The 12860-nt window shown below is 34.8% G+C and overlaps 1 protein-coding gene across 1 annotated transcript in view; it reads right to left on the reverse strand.

Annotated features, from left to right (window-relative positions):
• The window catches only part of MYO9A (myosin IXA), a 241817-nt gene that overhangs the window by 25569 nt on the left and 203388 nt on the right, over positions 1–12860 (reverse strand). Inside the window, exons 31-34 of the mRNA XM_045531001.1 lie at positions 11037–11225; positions 9732–9779; positions 6275–6386; positions 4354–4415 (exon numbers count right to left, since the gene is read on the reverse strand). Of these exons, the coding sequence (XP_045386957.1) occupies positions 4354–4415; positions 6275–6386; positions 9732–9779; positions 11037–11225 (411 nt within the window). The remainder of the gene's footprint in view (positions 1–4353; positions 4416–6274; positions 6387–9731; positions 9780–11036; positions 11226–12860) is intronic.

A 12860-nucleotide genomic window follows, 5' to 3' on the forward strand; every position in this document is an offset into this window, starting at 1 on the left:
TCATTTATTTTATTATCTTCCTTCTACTGCCTTTGGTTTAATATGCTGGGTTTTTGGGTTTTTTTCCCCCTACCTTCTCGAGATGACAGTTTAAATCATTTCCAGCCTTGTTCCTTTTCTAATATATGTACTTAAAGCTATAAATTTTCCTTTTAGCACAACTTTGATGGTATCTTACCTTTACTATATCAAACTCATATCTCAAAATATTGTTCCAGTTTTACTGTGATTTAGAAATACATTGCTTAATTTCCCAATATCTGAGAATCACCTAGTTATCTTTTGTTGATGTATAGCTTAATTCCACTGTGGTCAAAGAAAATACTCTGAATAGTTTCAATCCTTTGAAATTTGTAGGCATTTGCTTTATGGCCCAGCATATGATCAATTTTATCATATGTTTCATGGGAACTTGAAAAGAATGTGTATTCAGCAGTTGTAGGATACAAGGATCAATATATGCCAATTATGTCAAATTTTTCTTATCATTTGCATCCTTACTGAATTTTTATATGCCAGGTATTAAAGCTATAATATTAGAGATTTATAAAGTTAGAATTTTTATAACTTCCTGATGGGTTCACCCTTTTATCATTATGAGATATCTTTACCTGAAGTAATACTTCTTGCCTTAGTGTACACTTTAATATTAGTATAACCATACCACTTTTCTATTGGTTAGTTTTTGCATGCTACTATTTCTATCCTTTTGCTTTCAACCTTTCTATATTTCTGTATTTGTCTCTTGTAAACAGCATACCACTGAGATTTTCCCATTGATTTTAACTTTATTTGGAATATTTACTCTTTTAACATTTAATGTAATTGCCAGTATATTTGGATTCGTATCTACCAATCTGCTCTTTATTTTCTCTTCAGGGAATTTTAGATTGTTGACAATATTCTAATTCTTAATTTGGTCCTGGTAACAAGTGTGTATTTTACTTTGTGAAAATCTATTTTCTCTTTGTCCAACCTGTTTTATGTTTCCTTTTCTCTTATTTCTTGCCTTCCTTTACATTAATCAATATTTTTTGTTTTTCCTCTTTTCTATCTTTATTAGTGTTTAAGTTATATATTCTTTTATTACTTTTCTAGTGGTTACTTTAGAAATTATAACAAATGTCCATAACATATGTAAGTCTAATATATTGTTAGCACTTTTACCACTTCCCAGATGATACATGGACCTTAGAATATTTTGACTCCACTTAACCAACTTTTTTGTGTTGCTGTTGTCATGCATTTTAATTCTATACATACTTTAAGGCCCAGAAGAAATCATGTTTTCAGTCAAGATACATTTTTACTCTTTCCATTGCTTTTCATTCCTTCCTGTATTTGTTTCCATCTGAGACCATTTTCCTTTTTCCTGGAGAACCTCTTTAGTATTTCTTTTTGTACAAGTCTGCTGGTAAAAAATTCTGACTTTTTGTTTTTCTGAAAATGTCTTCACAACACTTTCACTTTTGAAGGGTATTTCCATTGGGTACCAAATGCTGCACGGTCTTAACACTTAAAAGATGCCAAGCCACTGTTTCTTGGCTTCCATCATTTCTGTTCAGAAGTCAGTTGTCAGTTTTTTCATTGCTACTTTAGGCAATATTTATTTTTTTCCTTTCTGACTGCTTTTAAGAAATTTTCTTTTTCTTTTCTTTAGCCTTCTTTGTATTTGCTCCACTTTAGGGTAAAAGTGCTTTATGAACCTGTGACTTCATGTATTAGCCACTATCTCTCATATGTTGCTTCTCCCTTGTTCCCTCTCCTTTCCTCTTGGACTCTGATTACATAAATGAAGGAAATTTTGATCCTTTCCCCATGTCTCTCATGTTTATTTCCTCATTCTTTTTATTCTCTGTGTCAGGATATTTCCATTAACCCAGCTCACCAGTCTTGTCTTCTGCTATGGTCATTAAAACTATCTTTTGAGTTTCTAATTTCAACTGCATTTTTTATTTCTAGAATTTCCATTTGATTCTGTTAAAATATATATTTAAATATGTACAGTTGTCCCTTAGTATCCGTGGGGGATTGGTTCCAGAACCCCACTTGGATACCAAAATCCATGGATGCTCAAGTCCCTTATATAAAATGGTGTATCATCCATATATAACCTACACACTTCCTCCCATATACTTCAAATCATCCTAGGTATATAATACCTAATATAATCCCTACACATCACTTCAATCATGTAGATTCAATGTAGTACTTGGTGAGTGACAAATTCAAGTTTTGCTTTTTGGAACTTTGTGGAATTTTTTCCCCCTGAATATTTTCAACCTGCAGTTGGTTGAATCCACAGATATGGAACCCATGGAAACAGAAGGCAGACTGTATTTCAGTTCTTCCGTGAACTTCTCTATTATTTAAACTTAACTATAATTTAAATATAGTAACCAAGATTTTTAAAGCTACGTATTAATATCTGGTAATTTTATAACTGGGTTATCTATGAGTCTATTGATATTGCCTATTTATTTTTCTCTTCAACTCATTTATGTCTGATATTATATATGAAAAAATTGTGACAGCTCTAGAGGATGTTATCTCTGTTTAAAGAGGTTTCACCCTTTTCTTTCTCGTGGGTGGCTTATTAGAATAAGGAAAAGATCACCTTAATCCAATCAAGGACTGCCTCAAAGCTGGTTTACCATTTTTATTAAGCTCAATCTGTCAATAGTTCATCTCTATTCCTACAGTGTAATTCTTCAGAGGTCTCATTGAGAGTCTAGGGTATTGACTAGGGTCCCCCTCTTTGATGGTGGATACTGTAATTCCAATTTTTCTCTACTTAGCACTGTGAAACTGCAGAAAACTCTACCTCTTTTCTCATTAGCTTCGTAGCCTTTTGCCCTATACATCTTAAGAATTTAAAAATGCCTTGAGGGGAAAAGTCTCTTCAGTTTCATGCTCACTTCTCTAAACGACTGAATCATGGTCCCTCAAGTCTTGGCAGTCCCAAACTCCAATTTTTGTCTCTATAGTCCTATGAAATTGCTAAAAGCTCTTCTGGCTTTTCTGACTTTTAAATGTGGCCCTCTGTCCAGAATATTGGTTTCTTGTCCTACAACAAAAATTGAAAAATTCCCACTAGGAGAAAAGTATCTCACTTTTTGGATATAGATTAATCTGCTATGCTGCATTCACTTCTCTCTAGGATCTAGTCCTCTAAAGTCCAATTGCCTGGGAAGCTCCCTGATGCTTGCCAACAGACTTTTTTAGGATTGGTCTGCCACAAGCTACTACATCTTAGCTGGAAGCAAATGTCTCACTCAATTTCACTATATAATATTTTAAGTCCTGATCAAATTTCTCTCTGTATTTTGTCATGATTTGTCTATTAATTTGGAACAGATGAAAATTCTATACATGGGTTGTAAACACAAGCACGCATATTTATACTATAGTTCCGATTTGCATAATATTGTAAAAATTGTCAGTATGTGATTAATAAATAAGAAAATGTTGTGATTATACATCAATAAAAGCCAGAAATCATTAAAAAATGATTGCTTCAGGTATCAAAGAGTACCTGTTCAGTATCTTTTAAATCTCTGTGTACCCAAATAGAAATATGTAAAAACACCAACTATCAGCCGGGCAGTGGTGGCTCATGCCTGTAATCCCAGCCCTCTGGGAGGCTGAGGCGGGTGGATCGCTCGAGGTCAGGAGTTCGAGACCAGCCTGAGCGAGACCCCATCTCTACTAAAAATAGAAAGAAATTATCTGGACAACTAAAAATATATATAGAAAAAAAAAAATTAGCCGGGCATGGTGGCGCATGTAGTCCCAGCTACTAGGGAGGCTGAGGCAGTAGGATCGCTTAAGCCCGGGAGTTTGAGGTTGCTGTGAGCTAGGCAGACGCCATGGCACTCACTCTAGCCCGGGCAACAAAGTGACACTCTGTCTCAAAAAAAAAAAAAAAAAAAAAAAAAAACACCAACTATGCTGGTGAACTTTGTTGTTCATATTTAAATTTGTTCATCTTTAATTGTAGTCTACTACCTTAAGGACAATTCCTCGGAAGACTTAAGAGTGTTTAAGGAAATGGGAAACTTTTAAAAGCAGTGTTTTTCAAATTGTGGCTTATGAAATTAAAATAGTAGATCACATACAGTAAAGGTAACATAGTTCCATGAAAATCTGTTCAGTTCCGGACATACATTCCCCCTATATGTGTATGCTGGAGCATGATATAAAACATATTTCTTACTGTGATTTGTGGTCAAAAAGTTTGAAAACCACTACTCTATATAAACCATCAAAGAGGCCTTGATTTCTTCCTATAAGGCACAGAAAACCCAACAAATCCATTATATACTATACTACTGATAGATGATGGCTTCTTACCTTTTTAGAGCACTTGGCTGTGGTTTTCAGACAGCACTTCTTATGGCAAGCATACTTGCATACTGAAAAACAGGTTAAGAATATAGCATTTTTACAAGTCTGTACATCAATGGTAAGAATTAATCAAGTTTATAACTTCATTTTGGACGTCAGTTTTTTCTTTAAATCTCAGACTGTTATAATACCATATATACATATACTTTGTACTATCTAATAACCAAAAAGGATTTTAACCTATTCTCTTGAGGATAGTGAAGTTGGAAAACATGCCCAAAATTTCTAGCCACTCTCAAAGAAAAAGATTTTTATTTTTTAAGACTGCCCATCCTGTCTCTATGCTATCCCCCTCCAAATTGCAGCAGGATATTTATCTTTGTGGTTTGATTCAGAAATTAGCGTTCATGTTCCCTCACATATATGCTCTACAACCTGCTAAAATGCCAGAAATACTATTAAGAATCATTCCTATGGCTAAGGAAAGTATTACTGTCAAAGACTCTTCCTGAAATGAAAACAAATTGAGTAGCATATCAAGATATAAGAAAGGTCTTAGTTATTGTTTCTTAAGGTCCAGAATAGAGCTCTAAGGAATCAGATAATAAGGAATACCAGTTGTGATTGGGAAAATGAGGTAAAGAAAAGGTTCAGAGCAAAAATAATTTATTGGAGTGTAGACAACACAGTGGCTGGGCAGTTGGTGAGCAGGAAAAGGCACATTAAGAAGAGGATACTGAGAACACAGTTGATCTATGTCATTTCGCTACACCAGTTCTGGCTTCTGCATACCAACACCTGAATATCCTTTCTTGAGTTTCTCCAGTATAACTTGTGGGGCTTTCAAGGCCAAGATCAAGTAGGGGAGCCCATGTCATTGTATGGGTGAAATCACCAGGATAATAACAAAGAAAGTTAATTAATTCTATTAAGAAAGCAAATCAAACTAAGCCCCCCATAATCATAAAAAAGCAAATTCTATAAACTTTCAGCTTGAAGTCAGAGCAGAAATTACTCTAAACATACAAGAATCAGACTAACATTAAGCAGTTAAGTACATTTCAAACTACTTCCTATTTTCATTCTCATGATAATTCTTCCTTCCTAATATTTCCTTCATTCAGTTCTAGCTCACTAGTGAAAGCAAAGCTTCACAGATTTAACGATAGCACCAGAGCAGATGTATAAAGTAAAGGGAGTAGAAGCTAAAAACGACCACTATAAACCAGAACTAAGTTGATCTACAAAGAGTCTCTACTCACATTTTAGGATTTATATACTCTGTTGAAAGGACTGCAATAGAAAAAGTACCCTTTTGGCTATAATGTAAAAATTTGTTCATTCATCCACCCATCCATCTATAAGTCCATCTACCCAACAAATATTTATTAAAACTTATTATGTGCCAGAACTCTTCTAGGCACTGGTGATATAGAAGAGATAGATAAGTTTCCTGACTTTATAGAGCATATATTATAGTGGGATAGACTAAAAAACAAGAAAAATGAATACTTACTATAATTTTGGTTGGTGATAAATGCTATCGAAAGTATTAAATCTGAGTAAAGGGATAGAGAATTTGGAGACAGGGTGGCATTTTAGATAGAACAGTAAGGAAAGAGCTCTCTGAGAAGGTGACATGTGAGTGTAGACATGAATTAAACTGCAATACGAAGCCATACTGAAATCTGGGAGAAGAGCATTTCAGACAGAGTGAGTTGCAAGTACAAAGCTCCCAGTGACCAAGTAACACCAAAATATCTGGTTTGGATACAAAGAAGAGGTGAAGGAGAGTATAGTGAGAGATGAGGCTGAAAAAATAGGCAGTGTGAATTACTTCTTTATGTTAAAGAAGATGTAAGAAAATTCAAAGAAATAGAAATGTCAAGTGGTTTACAAAATGTTCTCAAAGATCTCTCATACTTACATTTGCAAACAGAGGCTCGGTCCATTATCCATATCAAAGAAGAACAGTATTCACAGTATGTAGGGATGCTATATTGGGTGGCCTTAAAGATGTGACCATTGTGCTCTTCCACCTGAATGAAAAAATTTAGCTGTTTACATTAAAGCCAACACAGTAAATGCTGCCCTAACATGGTCAGCCGATGGAAAATCCTTCAATCCCTTGTTAAGTCTTCAGTGGACACTTATTCAAAGGGGACAATTATGATCTTTTGAGAAAGAGAATAAAAATAAAATATATGGTCCCCACCTTCAAAAAGCTAACAATCCAGATAAACATGACCAAATTATATGAAAAACAGAAAGCAATGCAACCAACACATAGCTGCTGTCTTATATGACTCTAAACCAGCATGTTAAATTAAAAGCAGTTCTAAAATAAGTTTTTTTTTTTAATGGCAGAAATCTTTTACCCTACTGAAAATTACTAATGATCTCAGAAAGCTTCTGTTTACACGGGTTACATCTATTGATATTTACTGTACTAGAAATTGAAACTGAAAAAATTTTAAGTATTTGTCCATTAATTCACCTAAAAATTTACAATAAGTGTATTATACATTAACATAAGTAACACAGAAAATTAGTGGCAAAGGGGTATTGTTTTATATGTTTTTAAATCTCTTCAATGTCTGGATTAATAAAAGACATCTAGATTCTCACAGCTACTTCTATACTCAATCTGTTGTAGTATACAGAATATGCATTTCTGTATAAGTACATATATGAATTTATTTTTAATTTTAAAATAATATAAACAAATAGCTTTCTATAGGGTGCTGAGCTCCTTGCTCTTTTTTTTTTTTTTTTTTTGAGACAGAGTCTCGCTTTGTTGCCTGGGCTAGAGTGAGTGCTGTGGCTTCAGCCTAGCTCACAGCAACCTCAAACTCCTGGGCTTAAGCGATCCTACTGCCTCAACCTCCCAAGTAGCTGGGACTACAGGCATGCACCACCATGCCCGGCTAATTTTTTTTCTATATATATTTTAGTTGGCCAGATAATTTCTTTCTATTTTTAGTAGAGACGGGGTCTCACTCTTGCTCAGGCTGGTCTCAAACTCCTGAGCTCAAACGATCTGCCCGCCTCGGCCTCCCAGAGTGCTAGGATTACAGGCGTGAGCCACTGTGCCTGGCCTCCTTGCTCTTTTTACTTAACAAAACATACCTCTATTGGCCTCTATTCCTTTAATGCTAAGCGGTATCCTATTATATAAATGTATCTAATAGCATCCTACTATATAAATGCATCTAATTTATTCAAGCATTTCCCTATCTATTTAAGTTGTTCACAGTCTTTTGCTATTATAAACTTCTCTTCAATAAAGAGTCTTGTACATGTCAGTGTGGAAAAAGTATAACTGATATGCCCACTGGATAAATTTCTAGATATAGTATTGCTGGGTCAAAGTTTTTCTTTTTTTCCTTTAACCTTTTTAAGCTTTTTAATACACCATTGCTAAAGTACACTCTCCAAGAAAGTTAATGCAAATTATACCCCTATTTGTAATACTAAAAAATCCGTATTTACTTATCCTTCCAAACTCCAGGTAATTAATTTATTTTGAGTTTTGTCCGTTGATGGAAAAAGTAGAAAATCATTATTTCACTTTAGCTCGACTGCTAACAAGGTAAACACTTATTTGTATATTTCTTCACATTTCTTTCTATGAACTGCACTTATTATAGTCCCTGAAATGTAATAAAATAGTTTTTGAATAAATTGTCTATTTATATCTTTTGCTCATTTTTATCTTAAGGTGTTCTTTTCCTTACTGACATGAAGACGACTCTTACAAGGCTTAAAGTGTATAAAGTGCCTAAACAATACCTATTATAACAGGCCTCTATATACAATCTCATTTAATTTCACAAAAATCCTCAGTGGTGGGTAACATTATTCCTATTTTATAGATGAAGACATTAAGAGCCAGAGATTAAGCTGTCTAAAGTTTCACAATTGGAAAAATTTACTTTGAAGGAAAAAAACCAATCCAGGCTAATGGGTTAGTTAAACTACTTTCAGGATTCTGTGCCTCCTATGAAAAGGCAGAAAACTTTTCAACCAGCAGATAATCTATAAAATAGAGTCAGATCATACTTCTAACAAAGATAGTGTAAAATCTACAAGTAATGATCTAAAAGACCTCAGAATTTTCTTGATAAGTGAGAGGGGATGATTTATAATCCTGATATATCAGTAATGTAGACAATAAGTTTTCTAGAATTAAGATTTGCCATTGGCAGGGGTGAATCTAGGTTTTGCAGGCCCAAAAGCTTAACATTTTCAGGGAAAACTGAAGAAGAAAGGGGGAAGAGGGGAAACAGGAAGTGGTGGCAACGAATGTAACTGAAACAGAGAGAATAATGGGAAAAGTGGGAGGAAACGAAGCCTAGAGAGGCAGTCATGCTAAAGATCATGTCAAGCCTTGTAGGCATAGTAAGAACTTTGGGTTGTGTTCTGAGAAACACTGGAAATTACTAAGGAGTTCTGAGTAGAGGAAGGACATGATTTTTGTTTTTCAAGAGTCACTATGGCTATTCATAGAAAGGGGAGAAGGGTATACGAAGGCAGACCAGAATGACACTGTACAAAGTGCATTTGACTATTGTGAAAGAGTGGAGGTGATGTGAAATAGTAAGATATTAGAGATATTTTGAAGGTAGAATCTTGATCAGATTCCTACCTTCTTTTCCAGCCACCCATGCAGTACTTGAGTCAATCAAAGCTACTGTCTCAACATACCAGATTCTTCACTCACCTGCATCTGTATATACTCATTACCATTGGCTAGATAAACCAGTATCACAAATTAGCAAAAATATCTTTTCTTCTGTAAAGCATTCCTTTTTTCTGTATTTCAATAGCACTTTGTACTATTTTTAACTACAATATTTATTACATCTGACACTAATAATTTTTAAAACTCCTGCTTCCACTAGTAGATTATACACTTCTCTAGGGATTAATTCATCTTAGTAATTATACAAATTGTCATACATCACACAATAGAGATATATAATACAATATATAAAAGCATAAACAATGGTAAAATGTGCTCACATGGCTTGGGAAATGTCTTTTGAATTGTAAGTAAATAGCCCCATTTTCTTTAGAAGGGAGGAGAAACTCCTAAAAAGCTCCCTCCTTACCCCTAGGTGTGAAAAGGAATTTGTGCCTTTCATGAGTAAGCATTTTCAGTTTTATGTCACTTTAGGAAGCCACCATTGATTATAAGTCCAGTCACTGAATTCAAGGAACATTTGTCATTCTAAGTTTTTGTAAAGACATAAATGATTACCATCTAGGTACCTGATAAATCTATTCCTTAAATATAATCCATAGACACACTGTATGATATACTTCAGATCACTTATCTGAAAATTACTTTTTTAAAATATAAAAAACAGATTATAACTTACCAAATCAGTTTCTTTTTTTCTTCTTTTCTTTCTTTCTGTTTTTGGCACCTGGCATGGGGTGGGGAGAAATACAGAAACTATGATAAAAAAGACTAACACACTTTCTACTTCTTTGCAAATGTTGAGATATTTGCTCAAAAGGTAATAAAATAAGCAGATCTTTATTTTTCAAGAGGAACTGTGCAGTGCTAATAAGCAAATGTGAGAAAAATTTTAAGTTTGGTAAAACATAGTGCTAATAAAAGCAACAAATGAAAGGATATTTTAAAGATTATTCTCTCTTTAAACCTCAGTTCTTCCCAGAAGCCATGCCATATTAATTAAAATGATTATTTTATGTTAATCATTAGTTAAATGATCATTCATTTTAAAGATTTTACTTTCCACATTTGGCTCTAGAAAACCATCACAGAGTTAAATATAAAAAGGTATCATTGGGGACAAGAAAAGCTGTTTTACATGTGACACTTCCTGATAACTGTAATACAGAACAATCCAAACCTGACCTTTTAAACCTACAGACAAAAGCAGTACGAGACTAATAAGAATCTTCTTCTACATAAAATAAAAACCTTTACCTAGATCTAGAATAGAAGAACTTTCAAGGACTTGTTTATATCTGACTACTTCAAAAATGATTTAAGGTGATTTGCAAATCTAAATAAAATACATATAAGCTAGAATAACTAAAAATAAAATGGAACATAATCAATACAAACGATTGATGGTATTCCTAATGTCAACAGGTACCTAATTATTTCATTTGGGGGTACTGAAAAGAAACATATTGATAACTTTGTCTAAATCTGCTATCTCTTCTCTAATATAGATTTCATAATAGTTACTCAATGGGGCTGAAGCAAGAATTAAATATCCAGCACCTCATACAATTCTCAGGGCATAATAGGTATTCAAAAATAAAAGTTATTATTACTATTACGTAGATTTCCTGAAACATGCATCTTAAAACACATTTTCCTGTGAAAACACATTTTCAAGAGGAAATATAATTTATGAGTCCTTATATAAAGGCCACTAGAAGGAAATTCAAGACCTCTGTTAAAACTGAGAGTATAATCTTGAGGGCACAACATTTTAACTCAGTGAAATGTATATTCATTACAGAGGGTTTAGAAAATATGGTCTGATGAACTTATAAGACAGAATGGAGTTTGGAGGATCTAAAGAAGTACTAAGTTGACATGCTCTCTGTAATGTTTTTCTCAAATACCAGATGTCTCCCGCAGAATTTTAAAAACAATTCACAACTGAATCCTTTTAGAAATCAAGATACATCACATTTACCTTTGTGGCTGTGCAATCTGAAGTCTTGAATTCATTCATATATTCATCTAAAAACACTTTGAAAGTGTTGACCCAAACTCTCACTGGAGATTCTCCCCAGTCACGCTGCTCAAGCCTCATGGTCTTTTCCAGAATCTGTTCAAATAGTGCGTAGAGATCTTTATACCGTATGCTTTCTGCATCATCCATCTAATAAGCAATGAGAAAAAAAGTAAGGTTTTATGAAGCAATTCTTTAAATATAGAAGATGGATTAAACTTGTATTGAGTTGTACTTAGAATAAAAATTAGGATCCTGCTCAAGCCTATAATCCCAGCACTTTGAGAGGCTAAGGTGGGAGGATTTCTTGAGGTCAGGAGTTTCAGACCAGCCTGAACAAGAGTGAGATCCCATCTCTATAAAAAATATAAAAATTAGCCAGGCATGGTGGTGTGTGCCTGTAGTCCCAGCTACTCAGGAGGCTGAGGCAGGAGGATCACTTAAGCTCAAGAGATTTAAGTTGCAGTGAGCTAGGACAACACCAATGCACTCTAGCCTGGGCAATAGTGTGAGACCCTGCCTCAAAAAAAAAAAAGATCAGGATCCTGATAAAGCTTCTAGTGAGTATGCTGATGAGGTCCTGTGGTATTTATAAACTCCTACTCTAATGTGAAATGGATGCAGAATAAAACCCGCTAAGTTTTAGTAAAGGACCTAACAGTTTAAACAATGTAATCATTTGAGGAACTCCTGGGAATTTCTCCCTTAAATCTGGCTTTTTAATTTTATGTAGGTACTAAGATTATTTGGATCCCTCTTAATTACTTACCTCTCCAGAAATGAACCTTATTTAGATAGCTCTACTCTAAAATTGAAAGAATGAATATGTGGATCTTTGCTTAATGATATATTAGATAACCTTCTTTTTTTTTTTTTTTTTTTTGAGACAGAGTGTCACTTTGTTGCCCTGGATAGAGTGAGTGCCGTGGCGTCAGCCTAGCTCACAGCAACCTCAAACTCCTGGGCTCAAGCAATCCTACTGCCTCAGCCTCCTGAGTAGCTGGGACTACAGGCATGCGCCACCATGCCCGGCTCATTTTTTCTATATATATTTTAGTTGTCCAGATAATTTCTTTCTATTTTTAGTAGAGACGGGGTCTCACTCTTGCTCAGGCTGGTCTTGAACTCCTGACCTCGAGCGATCCACCCGCCTCGGCCTCCCAGAGTGCTAGGATTACAGGCGTGAGCCACCGCGCCCGGCTAGATAACCTTCTTTATTTTAATTTATTAGAGTGACATGCCCAGAGTAACATCATATTACTTGCAAAGGAATCTAAATAGAATTCCTTTTATTTAAATGAGATCTGGAATCTTTATAAGAAAGAAAACTAGAGCTCTTAGGTGATCAAAAAGTATTACATATATTTAGAATTTATTTTTCTTTCACCTCTTCAGATTTTTTCATCCAGGGTTAGAAAATCACTATTAAGCTCTGCTTTTTTTTTCTTTTTCTTTTTTTTTTTCTGAGACGGAGTCTTGCTCTCTCAACCCAGGTAGAGTACAGTGGCGTCATCACAGCTCACTGCAAAGTCAAACTCCTGGGCTCAAGCAATCCTTCTGCCTCAGCCTCCCAAGTAGCTGGGACTACAGGCGCGAGCCACCACACCCAGCTAAGTTTTTCTATTTTTCATAAAGATGGGCTCTTGTTCTTCCTCAGGCTGGTCTTGAATTCCTGACCTCAAGTGATCCTCCTGTTCAGGCCTTCCTGAGTGTTAGGATTACAGGCGTGAGCCACTGTGCTTGGCCAAGCTCTGCTTCTTAATCTTGACTCTTCCTATGTGATTC

The sequence above is a fragment of the Lemur catta genome, chromosome 1 (genome assembly GCF_020740605.2).
Source record: "Lemur catta isolate mLemCat1 chromosome 1, mLemCat1.pri, whole genome shotgun sequence".
Lineage (NCBI taxonomy): Eukaryota > Metazoa > Chordata > Mammalia > Primates > Lemuridae > Lemur > Lemur catta.